Source organism: Ovis aries, chromosome 11 (genome assembly GCF_016772045.2).
Source record: "Ovis aries strain OAR_USU_Benz2616 breed Rambouillet chromosome 11, ARS-UI_Ramb_v3.0, whole genome shotgun sequence".
NCBI lineage: Eukaryota > Metazoa > Chordata > Mammalia > Artiodactyla > Bovidae > Ovis > Ovis aries.
The window spans coordinates 55,983,131-56,000,155 of NC_056064.1; the positions used below are offsets into that span (position 1 = coordinate 55,983,131).

Consider the following 17,025-nt stretch of genomic DNA (forward strand, 5'->3'; position numbering starts at 1 on the left):
CAATCCGGCTCCGGGGCTGCGTGGTCCCCGCAGTTTTACTGTGGTCCAGGCCCACCTCGGACCCAAGAAAGTGGTTCGAATAACAATATTTTCCAGTTTGTGGGGCGCTTAGTGCAGGGCCTGCTAGTAGGGTTGCGGGCTCCCATCTTCGCTGGGACAGTGTGAAGGTCCAGCAGAGCGCCCAAGGCTTCAATGGGACTGCGCAGCGAAGACAGGCCACCCAGGGGCAACTGTGTATCGGCGTCAGCCTTTGGCTAGGGAGGTGGGGCAGGGGAGAGGCAGGTCACAGTCAGGGGGCCGATCTCTGGGGAAAAGGAGCCCTGACGTTTTCAACAGAGAAAGTAAAATGATTAGGACCGTGAGATAATAAACCTTCTTTCAGCTCCTACTTTCAGATGAGAGGCTGGTCACAGAGGCTGGGGGCAGTCTGTTAAGGGTGAGGTGACCAGTTTGGTGGGGGGTGGGCATTTAAGGATGAGGATCAAATGATTTTGGCAGTCAGTGACAAACAATAACGATCCTTTCAACATGAACTGCCGCCGCCCTCCCCCCACCCCCGCATCATGTCCACCTCAAAGAAACAGTGGACAGGGTGTACTTTCCAAAATACTGCCATTTAATGCTGAAAAACACAAATGCTAGAGGCCCAGAGCAGCCCATGTGACTGGATCGCCTGCAACCTGCCTTGGGCCCCAGAAGAACCCTGCAAGGTCAGGCTCCTCCCTGCTCTGCCTGCAGAGCTTCCTTATCGGCCTGAGTTGGAGCTGCTGACTCTGCTCCAAGAGCAAGATTTCTGCTTTGAAAGCAAATGCAGCGGCCTGAGAAATGGGCAGTACATACCTTACATACCCCTCTCCCGGCCCCTGGTGTACAGAGCTGGAGTAAAGGTGTCTCTAGATCAATCTGCACAGCTCCTGACCTCTTCCCAGGGCTGAGGTCAGGGCTCGGGAAGACCTGTGACCTTGGCTACACAGAAACTCCTTGTGGGCCCTTTCCCCACCCAGATCTTACCAGAGAGACATTGTTTTGCATACAATGCATTGATTTACCCGGAAATGGATGACCTCTCACTCCCTAACCAGGGTCAGAGAGAAGGGAGATAAAGCAGTTTGGGCTCTAAGGTCAGTCAGTTGGTCTGTCTGTCTGAGAAGAAAAGGAATGAGGGAGGTCAGGGAAGAGGCAGCACTTGGGTTTGGAGGTTACACAACGGCCTGAGGTTTGCTCACTTCTGCCTCCTGCCTACGCCAGGATCAGAGTTTTCTCTGCTTTCTCTTTATTGGGCTCTTTTGTCCAGCAGAAGCGCTAGAGCTGCTTGAAGAAGTAGCCTGTGGGCTGCATACCTGCCAAAGGGTTGGGACCAGAATAACCTTTTCCTGTCTATAACCTTAGGTGTCTGGAGACACAGATGGAAAGGTAGAAAGATAAAGCCAGGGATTCAGGGAGGAGAGGCTCCTCTGGGATCTGAGGTTCAGAGAACAGGAACCAGGTGTTTCCAGGTGCTTTCATGTATTTGTGGGCTGGAGGAAAAGGGGTACACCTCCCAGAAGGGGGCCAGTGAGCCCAGAGGTAGCCAAACAGATAGACCTAATCTCTGCTACTCCTCTCCGATCTCCCCACAGAGAGCCAGGTCCCTGGCCTAATCTCCACATCTCTTATCTTCCAGAGGCTTTGGTCTGACTCCCAGCACAAGGGCTGTGTTTTATTGGGGAAGATTGCTCTCTGGGGAGCTGGAGGAAATGAAGGCCTGGGTTTGCTCAGCTGCTTGCCAGCTGAAGGATTGGGGTGGGGGTGGGGGGGTGGTGTCACTACTTGCCTTTATGCCCCAGAAGTGCATCAGTGCCCCCTGGTGCTGAGCTGGAGCAATACCACCCTCATGGTGGTCAGGAGGGAGGCCCAGGCTCCTAAGTCCTAGTACTAGAAGGCCAAAGGACCACCACCAGCTCTCTGGCTCGGTTTTTCTGATGCTCTTTTGATTAAGTTATGTATCATTAAAATGAAAGATAAATATTTTGCCCTCCCCTGTGGACGCAGGGAAGCTCCAGGAGCTAGGGGAGGGGCAGGAGTCCTGAGGGGTTGTGCAGTGGGTCCCCCAACTCTCTCCCTGCTGGCTCAGCCGCTCAGAAGAAGCCAGGTCTGGGGTGGGGGGGGGCGGTGAGGGAGGACGGCTGCATCCTCGGGGGCCTCTGGAGCTTCTTCTCAGACCCTTGGGATTCACAGGAAGGAGCAGCAGCTGGGCCGCTTCTTCTGGGACTCCACGTAGTCTCGGATCTGGGAGCTGGGTTCATCGGCCTGCAGCCCGGCCCTGTATTTCAGCTCCCTTGAAGAAGAAGGAGAAGTGGGCTGGGCAGTTGGTGGGGAGCTGAGCCTTGCCCCAGTCCCACGGCCTCCGATCGCAGGCTGTAGATGGGCCCTGGGACTGGGCGAGGGGCCAGGCCGCACTGGGTCCCAGACGGCGCCACCCTGCCCTGCACGCTCCCTTCCCGGCTCAGCACTCACTTGGCAATGGCCAGAAAGGCTAGCTCCACATTCATGCCCGTCTTGGCACTGGTCTCCATGAAGGGAACTCCATACTCCTGCCAGGGGGAGAGCGTGCTCCATGGCCAGTCTCGGGCTGCCCCCATCCCTCCCCTCCCACCCCCGGGCCGGTCACTTACCCTGGCCAGCATCTCTCCGTCCTCTGAGCGGATCACCCTTTCACTGCTCACATCTGCCTGTCAAGCCCAGGTGGGTCACTCTGGGGGAAGGACGCCTTGACCCCCAAACCGGCCCCTCTCTCTGCCCTGGGAGCAGGACCTCCCGCCCTCTGCTGGTGGCCTGCAGGACTGCAGGTGGTCTGATCCACCGGGGGCCAGGACTCCCTCCTCAGGTTCTTAGCTCCCAGCAGGGGGATCTCACCCCAACTTAGGGAGATGGTGGGTAACTCCGCTTGGCAAAGGGGTGGTGACCAGCCTTGAAGGGATAGCGGTAGTTGAGGTTAACCCTCTCCCATCTCAGATCTTCATCCATGTACCTAGTCCCTAGGATCTAACAGAGTAGCTGGGCATTCCTGGACTTCTCAGGAAACAGCCTGACCTTTCCCTGCATAGGGCCAATTCCAAAGCTTTAAGAGGGCAGATGAGATGGGCAGAAGCTTGCAGACAGGTCTGACCTCTGAACTGGAGGCTGGAAAGGGTTCTTTGCTGGCAGGATGTCCAGCAATTACTCTGGTGGCTGTAGGGGAGGATGGGCCGACCCTGCCCTGGAGCCACTCACCTTGTTGCCCAGAAGCATGATCACCACATCCCTCTGGGCGTACTCGTGGATCTCAGTGAGCCAAGCCTGTGGGAGAGGGCGCGCTGAGCCCCAGCCATTCTCCTCCTTTCCCCGGCCTTCCCTGCTTCTCCCCTCTGGATCCTCCTGGGCTACTCACTGCCCTCGATCACTGAACACGATAGCCTGGGCCTTCTCTCTCCTGCGTCTTTGCTCGGGCCTCTCTCCAGTCCTGAATAGCTCTAAACCCCTTTCAGTGTAACTCTCAGTTCTATGGAAGATAGAGGAGGCACAAGCTTTATGTTCTAGATCGGCCCTAGTCACCAGCACTCTCCCTGAATGCCCCGTAGAGGGTTCTAAGGCCATGTAAGGGCTCGGTGATCAAAAATACTGTGATCGATTAGAGATGTCTGCCATGCCTGTGGGGCTGGGGGAGGCAGTAGGGATGCCATGGGTTCCATCCAGTTGGTAAGCTGTTTTATCTCTATATGTCTGGTTTCCCCAGTTTGCTTGCCAACCTCTTGAGGTCGGGGAGCATATGCAACCTTCACCGCGCTTGTGCACAGAGTCAGTGCTTATATTTATTGAATTATTGCCTCGACTACTGGATAGTTTGCTTGTGAAGACAGAGCCACTCATTTTTGTCTGCCTGAGTCACTTTCTAGAAACTTGGGCTGCATATATGGTAGACGTTTTCTGCTTGGGCTCTTCCCTTGAGCTCTTGTCCAGGGTGGAGTTGGGGACTTTCTGAACGTTCTGTCATGAAGTGCACTTATGAATCACAGGCAGGGGTAAGCAAGTGGCACACAGCCTGCTTGGCCTTCATGCCCACATGCCAATCAGCTGCCCACGAGGAGTTTATTACTTCTGAGTCACAGCTCGGGTTTTTAGTGAGGCAGCAGTATTCCAGGCTCCACCCATTCCCACAAGCAGGAAGCGGTCCTGCCCTGCTGGCTCCCGAGAGTGGCGAGTGCTAGGTAGGGAGAACCTACCCGGATATTGTCGAAGGAAGATTTGTTGGTGATGTCGTACAGCAGGAGCAAGGCTGGAGGGGGAGAGAGAGAGGTCATACGGGGCGGAGGGACTTGGGGCAGAAGGGTGACTGTTACAGGCGGGCTGGGGAGTGGCGCCGTGCCGGAGGCCCTTACCCTGGGCGTCTCGGTAGTAAGCATGCGTGACACTGCGGAACCGCTCCTGCCCTGCCGTGTCCCAGATCTAGGGAGGGAAGGACAGACAGTCAGAAGCGGGAAAGCTCTGTGCTCAGCAGAGAAAACCCTTGCTGTGGTATGAGGGGCGGGAGGTGAGAGGTTTCGTTCTTTGGTTTCTCAGGGACCTGTGAGCGCCTGGTGACCTGCCAGATGGTGGCAGTTAACGAGTTAATGAGTTCTGTTCTCATCTGATGCTGTTGCCCTGAGTGGTGACGTCCAGGGATTAGGGGTGTCTAGCCTCCTAGAGCATGTGAGGCCCGTGACACTGGGGAGGATTTGCAGCAAGCCTGAGCTTGTCTGAAGGCACTTGGAGCTGCTGCCTGTGACAGAAGAGAGGGGCCTGGGAACGGCTTTCTCTGCAGACATCAAACAAACAAAAGCCGTTTCCTCTCCTGGGCCCCACAGGAAATTACCCCAGGCTGAGGGCAGGGCCGCAGGCCTCCTGTGGGTGGGTGAAGAGCCTGGGCAGGCGCCCCTATCCTTGAGCCGCCGCCCCCTCCACCCCAGCCCTCGCAGCCGCTGGTCTCACCTGCAGCTTCACTCTCACACCATCCACAGTCACCACTTTGTTCTGAAAGAGAGAAGGGCAGACGGAGAGGTGGGTGCAGGGGGCGGGGGAGGCGGCTTGGCTTCTGCGTCCTGCTGAATCCTGCACAACAGCCGGCACCCTGTCTGGCCGCTCCCCCAGGGTGCCAGGGTGTCTGACGAGCCCCGGAGATGTCTCCAGTCAGATCGCCCCATCAGGGCAGGGGGACTCTGTCCCCAGGCAGCCCGACTTCAGAGTCCTCTCTTCTGTGGACACCGTCTCTCCTTCTCACAACACACCAAGGCAAGGGAGCCTGAGAACGTGCCTGCCCCCACCCCCCAGGGCTCAGCAGGACACACAGGCCGAGCCCGGGGGTGGGGGCGGGGGGGTCCTGCCTCTTCCCTGTTTCTGTCTGCCTCTCCTGGGGCTCACTCTCAACGCTGCAAAGTAGCTCTTCGTGATGAGGTGCCCACCAGCATCTCGGAGACCTCAGCGGACGGATCTGCAGGGCTGTCTTTGCCCTGGTCGCCCACTGGTTCTACCGCTAGGTGAAGCTTCCCCTTCTACTGGGAGGAGGCACCCGGCCTCTGAGAGCCCCGCTGCCAGGGTTAGGCCTGAGCCCTCCTGGCCCCTGGGGCCGTGCGGTGCTCAGAGTGCTCGGCAACCCCGATGACAATCTGTTGATGCCAACCCAAGATGGGTTCATCCCGGTGAGGGGGCGCGCTGCTGGCTGCTGCTCTCTCTCCATAGGACCAGTCCGGCTCCTCAACCTCGCGCCCTGCGGCGCTGCCCTGAGCTCCAGAAAGACTGGCTGACCTCACGTCTTGCCCGAGAGGCCGGCTCACACCATGGGGGTGTGTCTGCCCTGCTCAGGGGCAGGATTTTAAGATCTCTCATTTCTCATTCTGTAGGGAGGTAGGGATCCCCGCAAGCCCAGACTCCTCTAAGCTGGCCACCTCTAGGGTGAGCCACTGCAGACCTGAGGGGTCAGCGCAGGGAGCAGAGGACAGCCCCCCCCCGTGCCTGAAGCTGTGACCCCTGGTTCACCGCTGGGAGGAGGAGCCTGCAGCCACCTCACCCTGAAGTCTATGCCGACGGTGGCTATGAAGGTCCCGGACAGGAAGGCCCCGTCTCTGAATCGGATGAGGAGACAGGTTTTGCCGACGCCCGAGTCTCCCAGAAGCATCACCTAGGAGATGGGGGCAGAGGCAGTTAATGGGGCGCTGGGGCAAGACTCTGGGCTCCCAGGGAGGGCCGGGAAAGGATGCTGAGCCCTGAGTGGGCACCTGCTTCTGGAAAGCCTGCTGCCTGCTGCTCTCTTCCACTCTCCCGGGCTGCTGCTGGCCTCCCAGCTGCTCTCTCGGACCCTCTTGTCCTTATCTGGCTTCTGGCCGAGTTGAGACCCCAGAACCAAGAGGCCCCCAAATGTGCTCTGTGGCCCCGAGAACAACCACTTTTCATGCGTCTAGATTCTGGCCCCCTTGGCCCCCTACCACGCCACGCTGGGATCCCGTCCTTTGCTGTGTGTTCCACGCTTGCGTGCATACATGAGTGGGGCCACCATGCCAGAAAGAGAAGCATTAATAATTCAGCCAGGGATTCCCACCCAAGGGAGGGTATCAGGATCTGAGGCGGGTAGGCCTCTGTCAGTTGCCAAGGCATATTCTAAAATTGCTCGTGTTCCGGTGTTTTATTTTTGGTCACCTTTATTTGGAAATTCCTAATGACATCTTATGTTTGTAAAAGCCTTGCGTGAATTAGGGAAGGCTCAAATTTATACTAAAGCAGAGAGACATTTAGCCTGAAATGCTTTCCGCAGTAACCTCCCAAGTGGGACAAATGGCTTGCAAACTGGCATGGGGGGGCAGGGGTGGGGTGGGAGAGAGTGTGTGTGGACGTGTGTCTGTCCCTTTACTGTCTGGCCAGTCTCTGCTCCTCTGCTCTGGGGATGGGGTAGGGTGGGGCCAGGGAGGGGATCCCTCTGTCCTGACACTCCTCAAACTCAGAGAACAGGGGTTGAGACCTAAAGCTGAAATTTTTTCCAACTGGCTGAAGAGATGCTTAATGAGTGGAGCAGGGACTAAGGTTTGAGTTCTTTGGGGGGCCTTGACCTTGACCATGGAGCCCAAAGGCTTTCCTGCTGTGACCATGGGTATGGGATTAGATGGCCAGTTGAGCAAAAGGTGCATGAAAACTGGGGTCCTGGCTTGTACATGGGTGACTGGGGGACTTTGGGAAGATCCCTTAACCTTTCTGTGGCAGTTCCCACAGGGTTAGAAGGAAGGATGGATGATTTCTTGGACAGATGGTGGGCTGGGGGCTGGGGAGTTCTCTGGAGCCTGCATGGCTCCCTGGTTCCTGGGTACTAGTACCCGATGGGGCAGGAGGGAGAGAGGGCGGGAAGGCAAGCAGCTGTGTACTTAAGAGATCACAGCTGCCTTGAGTAAGCGATGCCAGCCACCCACCCAGCCAGGCAAGTCCACCAAACACAAACAGTTGCCCAGCCTCGCCACCTCCTAGGCAAACACCCAGCTGGCTTGTCAAGCAAGGAGGTCAGGCAGTGCCCCATGGCCCAGGACTGGTTCTCAGTGGCTCCCCCTCCCCTGCACACACTGGGGGCCCATTTCCTGCCTGCAGCCCACACTGGGGCGCCTATCTCAACAACGGCTCTGGGCGGGTGACTTGCAGACTAGCTTCCCCTGAAAGAAGAGGGGGAGGGCGGTGGAGGGAGGAAAGCAAGGCACCGAGAAAGGCAGGTCTCCTTCAAGGTCGTGCTGCAGGAGACAAGCCGGCCCCCTCATCATCTCTCCCCGACTCTACCCTAGGGAGGAAGAGTGGAAGCTCTGGGCTCCCTCTTTCAGAGATCCCGGTTCCTGTCTGCTCCCAGGGTGCAGAGGAAGGGCAGACTGCTCAGTGTCCACCAGCAACCCCACCTCCTTCGACCAGGGCCACCCGCAGCGGGAACCAGGCCCAGAGAGCTGACTTAAACTCTCCCAGGTGGGATACTAGTGCCTAACTGCTCCCATCATTCTCAGGGTCTAAAAAATTCCCAGGTGAGTCTACTGTTCTGGCTAGCAACATCCGCCCAGAAGGTGTGCGCAGCTGGCTGCAGGGCTGGGAGGGGGAAGGGGTCGCACCTGAGGGCAGCTGGGCTCCTAGTCCACCCTGGGAGAAGGGCAGTAAAGCGCAAGTTTCCCCGCCGTCAGGGGGAGCCCCTTCCGAGTGTCTTTTCCAGCGCACAAGCGCTGAGTTGTGGGCTCAGGGGCTAGCGAGAAGCCCGGGGTTCCTGGGGCTCGCACTGGCCGAAGTGAGGCAGAGGGAAAAGGGGCTGGGGTCCTCAGGGGGTGGGGAGTCACTCAGTACTTCCTATGCACCTCTCTTCTCTCCCAGATCCCTGGACGTTGGCATGGGCCCGGGGGCTGTCTCGACCCTCCCCCGCTTACTCTGGGAAGACCTGGCTGTCGGGGGTTGGGGGGCGGGGATGGGATGAGTCCAGCGCAGCCGCAGCCAGAGAGGGGCTGGGGGCGGGGGGGAAGGGCGGCCCCCGGCCCCCCCCACCCAGAGCCGGCACTCTAGTCCCCAGCGCTGGGCGCGGGGCCCACCCACCTTGCCCGTGAGATCGTGGCTCGGCCCGCAGGGTGGGGAGCGCTCGGGGGCCTCGCCATCCCGGGTGGCCGCGGTGCCAGGCGTGCCCGTCATGTCCCTGGACCAGAGGTGAGCTGGGGCCCGCGGCGGCCGAGGGACAGGCAGGAAACGCCCCGCTTGAAGCTCCGCCCGCTCCTTCTCCCCTCCACCGCCCCAGGCCGGGACCCCGACAGGCTCCTCCCTCCGTTCCGCCACCTGAACGACGCTGGCGGGGAGCTGGCTGTCCCGCGGGGGCGCGCAGGACCGCAGAGTCAGCTCTCAAGGGGGCAGGCAGGCTCCTAGAGCCGCACCGATCGGAGGGCGTAGGCCAAATCCAGCCGAGGACAGCTCCCCAGGGCCGCCAGCTGCCAGGTTTAGGGTTCCACGGGGAGCTGTCCCTGGGGACCCCGCCTTCTGGGGAAGGTCTGGCATCACTGGGACCCGCGGGCTAGCGCCCGGGTTGCGGCTGCCCACCGCGGCCGGCAGGCGACGCCCGAGCTCCATCCGGCCTGCGGTCCACAGGTGGCTGGGGTGGGGGGACTGGGGGCGGGGTCCGGGGAGAGTGGAAACGCCCCTGGGCCGCGCGGCGCGGGGTTCGAGAGCACGCCTGCGTTCTGAGCGCCGCTTGCAGGCAGTTTCGCTTTTGCTAGGGGGCCCTAGCTCGACGTCATCCGAATGTAATTGTGTTTACCGACCGAGGGGTACTCACTATGCAGTACACTTGCTTGGGCCCCCGCCGGTGCTTGGACTTTGACACTTCCCCCCTGACCTCTTGGGCTGTGCCCAGAGTGTCCCCTACCGGGAGAGCTTTCCCAGGCGGGCTTCCCGGCCCACTTCCCAATCCAGGTGCTCCTCGAGGCAGGACTAGCCTTATCCACGTGTGGCCCTCCCCTCTGGCACCTAGTAGGTCTTAAAGCCTGGTACCAAATGAATTCATAAAGTTGTGAATCAGTTTGAGCTGAGTCTCCAGGACCTCCCAGGAATCCTCCTGCTTTTGTTGACAGAGACTAAGAGTGTGTCCAGGGGTGGTCCAGAGCAAAGTTCAGGGGCCCTGGCCTGGGCTAACCATTCAATTCAATTCAGTTCAGTCGCTCAGTCGTGTCCGACTCATTGCAACCCCATGGACTGCAGCACGCCAGGCTTCCCTGTCCATCACCAACTCCCGGAGCTTACTCAAACTCATGTCCCTCGAGTCGGTGATGCCATCCCACCATTCAATTACCTGATCCCAAATCCTACATAAGTGCAGTCAGGTTCCCATGGAACAGGGTGGGTACTTTACAGAGGGACTGGGTGAGGGGCACGTAGAGGGGCAGGGGCCCTGCACCTCTTTAATGAGGTATTGGGGGTGAGGGACAAGGGGCAGGCCTGGCTTACAGGCGACCATAAGCCTCGTGGGAACTGTATGTGTACACCTGCCTCCTGCCCTGTAACTTTAGGCATCACTTGGAGCTATTTTCCATGGAGCACTGTTTTTATTTATTTATTTATTTGGCCTCAAAGTGCAGCATGTGGGATCTTAGTTCCCTGACCAGGGATCAAACCCACCCACCTTGCTTTAGAAGCGCGGAGTCTTAACCGCTGCACCACCAGGGAAGTCCCAGGAGCTGTTTTCTGGAAGTGGGTGTGCCACAACCTCATGCCACATAGGGAGGGACGCGAGCAGGGAGGACACAGAGCCCTGCCTATGTGCCCTCTTGCCTGCTATTTGGGCGTCGCAGGCTTTGGTCTCAAATAACGCCCCAGTCCGTTCAGTGTCCTGAGGGCTCACACAGGAACCCTGCAGGGTTTTAGCCCAAGAGGATGATGACTGAGGGGGAAGGAGAGAGGGGATGTGGTCTGGTCCTCTTTGGCTTTCCTCTGCCAACCAGGCTGATGTGGGTTGCATTGTGGTTCCCCCCTTCCCAGAGAGAAGCTCAAGTCCTAAGCTCTAACAACTCAGAATGTGACCTTATTTGGAAGTAGGGTCATTGCGGGTATAATTATTTAAGATGAGGTCTTAGAGGAGAGGTTATTGTTTGGTTGCTAAGTCGTGTCCGATTCTTTGCAACCCTGTGGACTGCAGCATGCCAGGCTTCCTTATCTTTCACTATCACCCGGAGTTTGCTCAAACTCATGTCCATTGAGTTGGTGATGCCATCCAGTTATCTCATCCTCTGTCATCCCCTTCTCCTCCTGCCCTCAATCCCTCCTAGCATCAGGGTCTTTTCTGATGATTCAGTTCTTTGCATCAGGTGGCCAAAGTATTGGAGCTTCAGCTTCAGCATCAGTCCTTCCAATGAATATTCAGGGTTGATTTCCTTTAGGATGGATTGGTTTGCTCTCCTTGTAGTCCAAGGGACTCTCAAGAGTCTTCTCCAATACCACAGTTCAAAAGCATCAGTTCTTCAGTGCTCAGCCTTCTTTATGGTCCAACTCTCATATCCATACATGACTACTGGAAAAACCATAGCTTTGACTAAATGGACCTTTGTAGGCAAAGTCATGTCCCTGTTTTTTAATACACTGTCTAGGGAGGAGGAGGTGGGACCTCAATCCAACGTGAATGGTATCCTTTCAAGAAGAGGACGCAGGGAGAAAATGGCCGTGTGGAGACAGATGTAGAGCTGGGAGCGTTGCAGCTACGAGTGAAGGAATGCCAAGAGCTTCCAGGAGCTGCCAGAGGCTGGGAGAGGCGAGGAGGGGCCTTCCCTTGAGCCTTCAGAGGGAGTGTGGCCCTGCCTATGCCTTGATTTCTGGCCTCCAGCTGTGGTTTGTGTCGGCTTCCGCAAGACCGTCTTTGTCCTGTGGCAGGTTTGGGATGGAGAAAGTTGCCCATTGGTGTGGATGCTCTAGAAATTGTGGAGAAATACAAGCGCTGTGTGGCTGCATCTCCACTGTGGGCAGGTTGGTAGCAGTGGGGCATGAAGCCCACTAACATGGCAGAGAGGCCCGGCTGGTCTCCTCTGGGCTGTGTCTGTCTGGCCTGCCGGGTCTGGGGCCTGTGGGCGGTGTTGTGTGCACAGTATGTCACATGCTGTCCTCTGGGACACTGCAGCGTCAGGAGGGGTGTTCAAGGGCAGCCTCCAGGGAGGCAGAAGTGAGAGGGGGTCAGGGATGTTCAGAGCTGGGAGGTGCCAGGGTGGCAAGTGTTGCCCCGAAGGGAGGCTGCACAGCCCACTCAGAGATGGGGAGTGTCTTTAGACAGGAGGGGTGGCGGAGAGAGCGGACGGAGGACACAGCCTCTGGGGAGTCCAGCCTTCCTGACGGCCTCTCTAGTGTTGTGTACACGCTGGGGCAGCCTGCATCTCCCCGAGTGCTCACACCGGGCACACGGTACCCCACCCACTCCTAGCACCTTACCACAGACACACACACATACACCTCACATGACACACACACAGAGACACGTCACGCCCCATCAGAGACGACCTCACACCCAGACACGCACACACCTCATGTGACGGACACACACACCTCACGTGACACACACACAGACACATCACACCCCATCAGAGATGACCTCACACCCAGACATGCACACACCTCATATGACACACACACACACCTACAGACACACACACACAGAGACACACACACAGAGACACGTCACGCCCCATCAGAGACACCTCACACCCAGACATGTGCACACCTCATATGACAGACACACACACCTCATGTGACACACACAGAGAGACATGTCACACCCAGGCACACACATACCTCACACCCCATCACAGACAGCAGACAGCTCACACCACAGACACACAATTGCTCACACCACAAATACACATCTTACATCATGCACACACCTCACACACACACCTCAAATCATACACACCACCCAGGCCACAGAAACACATGCTGCTCACGTCATGCACACCTCAAGTCAAGTCACATAAGCACCTCAAATCATTCCGCATGCACCGCTTTTATCAGTGAGCACGGGTGCCCTTCATATCAGACCATGGACACACAATGCCTCACCCCCTCTGCAAACACACACATCTCACATCCCTCAAACACGTGTCACCACTTCACGGTCACAGACCGGACTCAACACCACTTCCCAACATGCACGCCACATCACTGCACAGACACCCTCCTCACTGACCCCCACATCTCCCACCTTCCCTAGAGGTAGAGATAACCCTCTGAATACAGTGTCTCTCAATGACCCCCTCCCCTCTCATCACCCCCAAGTCCAGAAGGCACACACCCCACATTTCACCCCTAACCGATCTCCCTGACCTCCTCTGGTACACAAGTCACACCCCACACCCTGACACAACCTCCCAGTACGGAAGTGATGCTGCTGTGTGAAGCCTCATGGTTGTTCAGAGGAGGGCACTCAGGAGATGGGGGAGTGAGCGGAGGGGGCGGCAAGAAACCCGCAGAGCTGGGAGAACACCTACATCAGAGTCTGAGGTGCCTGACCGCCGGTCCCCACGTGCGCGTGGGTGAGCTTGGGATCCATGACTGCAGGCAAACTGGAGGTTTCTATGTGCATTACCTGTGTGTTTGGAAACCACTCGACTGAACGCGCCAGACCTTGGCCGGCACAGGACAGATTCCAACTTATTGGAAGGCAGTAGATGAGCCACTGATGGTGCTAGGTGGTGGGGACCAGGGATGAGGCTTTAGAAAGATGAACGTTACAGTTGTGTTCAGGCAAGACGGGAGAGTTTAGGGGACACTGAGACAAGACATAGCCAGGAGGACCTGACTGAGGGGGAGGGAGCCGGCTGGGGAGACTGCTGTGTGAACCCTGTGGGTGTTCACACCCCAGTAAACTCATCCACAGGACTATGCCACCAGTTGGGTGCAGATGATGACGGAGGGGTTGGCAAAGACCTTGCTTTGAGAGCCATCTACCTAGGACCTGGGCAGGTCCCACTTCCAGAAGCAATGAGCTCAGAGGTTCTAGAGGGGGCCTGGGGGCAGATCCCAGTGGTTTCCCCACTCACCTCTGTCTCCTGTATTTATTGTTATTATTACTAACTCTTTTTTTTGGCCATGCAGCAAGTGGGATCTTATTTCTCCAACCGGGGATTGAACTCATGTCTCCCACAGTGGAAGCACAGAATCCAACCACTGGACCACCAGGGAATTCCCCACCTCTGTCTCCTTTAAAGTGAAGGTCAAGGACTCCTCCTCTCTCCTGCTGCCCAGGCTCCACTCAGCCTAATGAGCTGGGTCAACAGGACACCCACCCACCCCCACCAGCTACCAGGAATTCTGACCACAGCCAGGGCTGGCCACAGGACATTTGCACATGGCCAGCTCATTGGAAAAGATCTTGATGCTGGGAAAGATTGAGGGCAAGAGGAGAAGGGAGCAACAGAGGATGAGACGGTCAGATGGTATCACTGACTCAATGGACATGAGTTTGAGCAAACTCAGGGAGATGGTGAAGAATAGGGAGGATGGCGTGCTGCAGTCCATGGGGTCACAAAGAGTCAGACATGATTTAACGACTTAACAACAACGAGCTGTCAGCAGAGTTTCAAGTTAATGTGCAAACGACAGGTGGACAAGCAACTGTCCGGCAGCCCAGCTCTCTGGGGGCCCCCAGACCACTGATGTTGGGAGGAGACCCGCGTGTCCTCCAGCCCCTGTGTCAGAGGACATGGGAGACTTCAGCTGCTGGGCAGAGATCCAGCTGGTCTGAGCAGAGGGTTGGAAGGAGACCCGTCTCTGGGAAGGAAACGAGTGGAAAGTCCCTGGCGCTAGCCAGAGGAGTGGGGAGGGGGCTTGTGGAGGAGACCAGTGTTTTCCCAATGAATGCTGCAGGCCTCTTTGTGTGGAGCTGGGCCGTGGTGCCTGGCCCGGGGTTAGTCACGTGTCCTCGCCGTGGCCCCTGTCATGGGCTGTCATCCCACCTTCTACGGCCAATGTGGGCTGAGGGGTAGGGTTTATGCCCAGTCTGCTCCCAGGCTACGCACTGGACCCAGAAGACCCCAGACTCAGGCCTGAATCGGGCCCCCAGGCCCTCACGCAGCATAAGCTACCCGTGGGTTTGTCCTGAGGTCCAAACCAGGGCCAAGCACGCAGCCAAGGTCCAGGAGGGAGGGCGGGCCCGGCCCGTGCGCTGCTGGCCACTCGCTTTCTTCCTTCTCACACTGGCAAGTCGCCTCGCTTTTCTCACCAGGCTGATGGCAAACGTTAGAGGTCCCACCCCTGAGCCTCCGAGGAGCGTGAATCAGTTTCCCCCACCCCCTCTCTGCCTCTCACCCTCTGACACACGGAAGGACAGGGATGGAGTGAGTGAGGAGGGTGACTGTGGGCACACACGCGCCCTGCATGCTGAGGGGCAGGTGATGCGGGCCCGCGGTGGAGGACGCCTGGTACGCCCATCCTGGTCGGCTTCCTGGCACCCTGGTCCAAAGCCTGGGGGCTGCCAGTGTGGCCCCGCCCCTCCTGGACTCAGCCTCGCTGCTCGAAGCACTAGGAGCCTTGGGTGCTGGTTTTTGCGGCTGAACTTCAGCTGGCACATACCCTGGCCAGTCTCTCATTTCTGCTCCATCATGGTCCCTTGCCTTCTGCACGGCGACCCAGTGGTCAAGTCCAGATTCTGGGGGGTCCTGCCAGCATGATTCTGCTGTGTCCCAGCACCTCCCAGGCCTGGTGCTCTGTTTGGTCTGGGAGGCTGGCCTTACAAACACCCATGCTGCGCAAGAAATGACATTTGTCCTTCCGCATCTCCAGATACTAGGATTCTGGGGACCCCTAAAGAAGGCCCTTTTGCCCCTGCCACCATCCAAGAGAGGGCCAAAAAGCTTTCCAAAGGCTTCCCCAGGATTCAAGGTCACTGCCAGCCGCTGGCAGGCATAGTGAAAGGGGAGAGAAATAAGGATGTGGGCTAGAGGAAGCGCTCTGCGGCCTGCAGAGGCGCTAAGAATAGACAAAACCTGAGGATGCTTCCTCGATCTGAGCTTCTCCCCCGTGGTGTGTCCAGGGAGAGACAGAGTGTGAAAACCTGAACTTTAACCCTTGACCTGCCAGTGCCCTAGGATCCACAGGACAATGCCAAGTTTGGACATGTGTATAACATTTTTTTTTAATGTGGACCATTTAAAAAAGTTTTATAAATAGCTTAAAGTCTTATAAAGAGCTTCTCAGGTGGCACTAGTGGTAAAGAACCTGCCTGCCAGTGCATGAGATTAAGAGATGCAGATTTGATCCCTGGGTCAGGAAGATGCCCTGGAGGAGGAAATGGCAACCCACGCCAGTATTCCTGCCTGAAGAATCCCACGGACGGAGGAGCCTGGTGGGCTACAGTCCATAAAGTCGCGAAGAGTTGGATATGACTGGGCGACTGAACAGCAACATAAAGAATTTGGTACAATATTGCTTCTGTTTTGTTCAGGTTTCTTGGCACAAGGCACGCAGGACCCTAGATCCCAGACCAGAGATCGAACCTGCACCCCCTGCATGTGAAGGCGAAGTCTTAAACACTGGATCACCAGAGAAGTCCCAAGGACTTATGCGCAATTTTTAAGCTACCTCTTTGCCTCTCTGGGCTTCTTCTTGCCCTGTATCTATGTCAGGATGCTCCCTTGCCTTCTAGCTGTCTTCGGTCATGGGGAGCCCCAGAGGGAGGTGGACGGGGAGCAGGAGGGGAGCAGTGTGGGACAGGGGCCAGTTTCCTGCCCCGGCTGCCTCCCAGGTGGGCTCCGACGGTGGCTGTGTTCCACCATTGGGGTCAGGGCAGCCCTCTGTACACAGCCCTCTTTGTTCCTGGTTCTGCTGACGGTTCCCTCTTCCCTTTCTTCAGACGTCAGGTGGGATGGATGCCCTGAAACTGCCCAAGGGCCCTGCCACTTCCCTCCTGGTTTCCCCACCCCCTGCCTGCACCTCGGCCAATAGCCGTTTTATTAAACCTCCTGAATGACCCAGTGTGAGCGTCCACCTGTCTCCTGCCGGGACCCTGTCAGAGGCCCAGCAGGGCCCCCAAGCCCAGAGTGCTTACTGTGAATCCGATGCCCACGGTGGCCGAGAAGGAGCCCGGGACGAACTTGCCCTGGTCGAACTGAACCAGCAGGGAGGTCTTCCCCACGCCGCTGTCCCCCACCAGGATGGTCTGAAAGGGAGCAACAGAGGGGGCTGAGAGGTTCTGGGGCTGTGGGAGTGGGCTCCTTCTAAACGCACACACACATGTTCACACACACACACACACACACACACCCCAAGCTCTGGATTTCCTCGTGAAACCGCTGAACGTGGCATGAAAGGATGAAGGAAATCTTGTGTCAACCCAAGTTAATCAGTCTCTCGGGTGACCTTGAGAATGTGCCTCTCAGACTTCCAGCCCCGAGGGCATTGCTGACTGAGGTCTCACTGCTGCGCACTGTGGGCCGTCATTGGTTTGTTCCTGGGAGAAGCAAGACTTCCCTAAAAGCCAACTTTGGCTCCTGGACTCTCTTGCAGTTTTGCAGA

At 57.5% G+C, this 17,025-nt stretch overlaps 1 protein-coding gene and 1 long non-coding RNA gene across 5 annotated transcripts in view; one reads left to right on the forward strand and one right to left on the reverse strand.

The window, feature by feature from the left end:
- Positions 1-595: 595 nt before the first annotated feature.
- The window catches only part of RAB37 (RAB37, member RAS oncogene family), a 65,369-nt gene continuing 48,939 nt past the window's right edge, over positions 596-17,025 (reverse strand). Inside the window, exons 1-9 of one of the 3 annotated variants that reach the window (XM_015098969.3) lie at positions 8,590-8,704; positions 6,062-6,172; positions 4,987-5,028; positions 4,398-4,464; positions 4,242-4,294; positions 3,253-3,318; positions 2,655-2,711; positions 2,497-2,573; positions 596-2,317 (exon numbers count right to left, since the gene is read on the reverse strand). In XM_015098969.3, the coding sequence (XP_014954455.2) occupies positions 2,212-2,317; positions 2,497-2,573; positions 2,655-2,711; positions 3,253-3,318; positions 4,242-4,294; positions 4,398-4,464; positions 4,987-5,028; positions 6,062-6,172; positions 8,590-8,682 (672 nt within the window). In that variant the 5' untranslated portion in view covers positions 8,683-8,704 and the 3' untranslated portion in view covers positions 596-2,211. Of the gene's footprint in view, positions 2,318-2,496; positions 2,574-2,654; positions 2,712-3,252; positions 3,319-4,241; positions 4,295-4,397; positions 4,465-4,986; positions 5,029-6,061; positions 6,173-8,589; positions 8,705-16,558; positions 16,670-17,025 lie in introns of those variants that run through there. The other 2 variants (XM_004013138.6, XM_042256415.1) reach the window with 2 other exon arrangements.
- On the forward strand, positions 4,169-16,485 carry LOC121820662 (uncharacterized). 2 transcript variants are annotated; one of them, XR_009595398.1, is made up of 2 exons: positions 4,169-5,055; positions 15,956-16,485. It is a non-coding gene; the product is annotated as an uncharacterized LOC121820662 (long non-coding RNA). The 2 variants fall into 2 exon arrangements; XR_006061320.2 differs by lacking the exon at positions 4,169-5,055 and adding an exon at positions 7,742-8,036.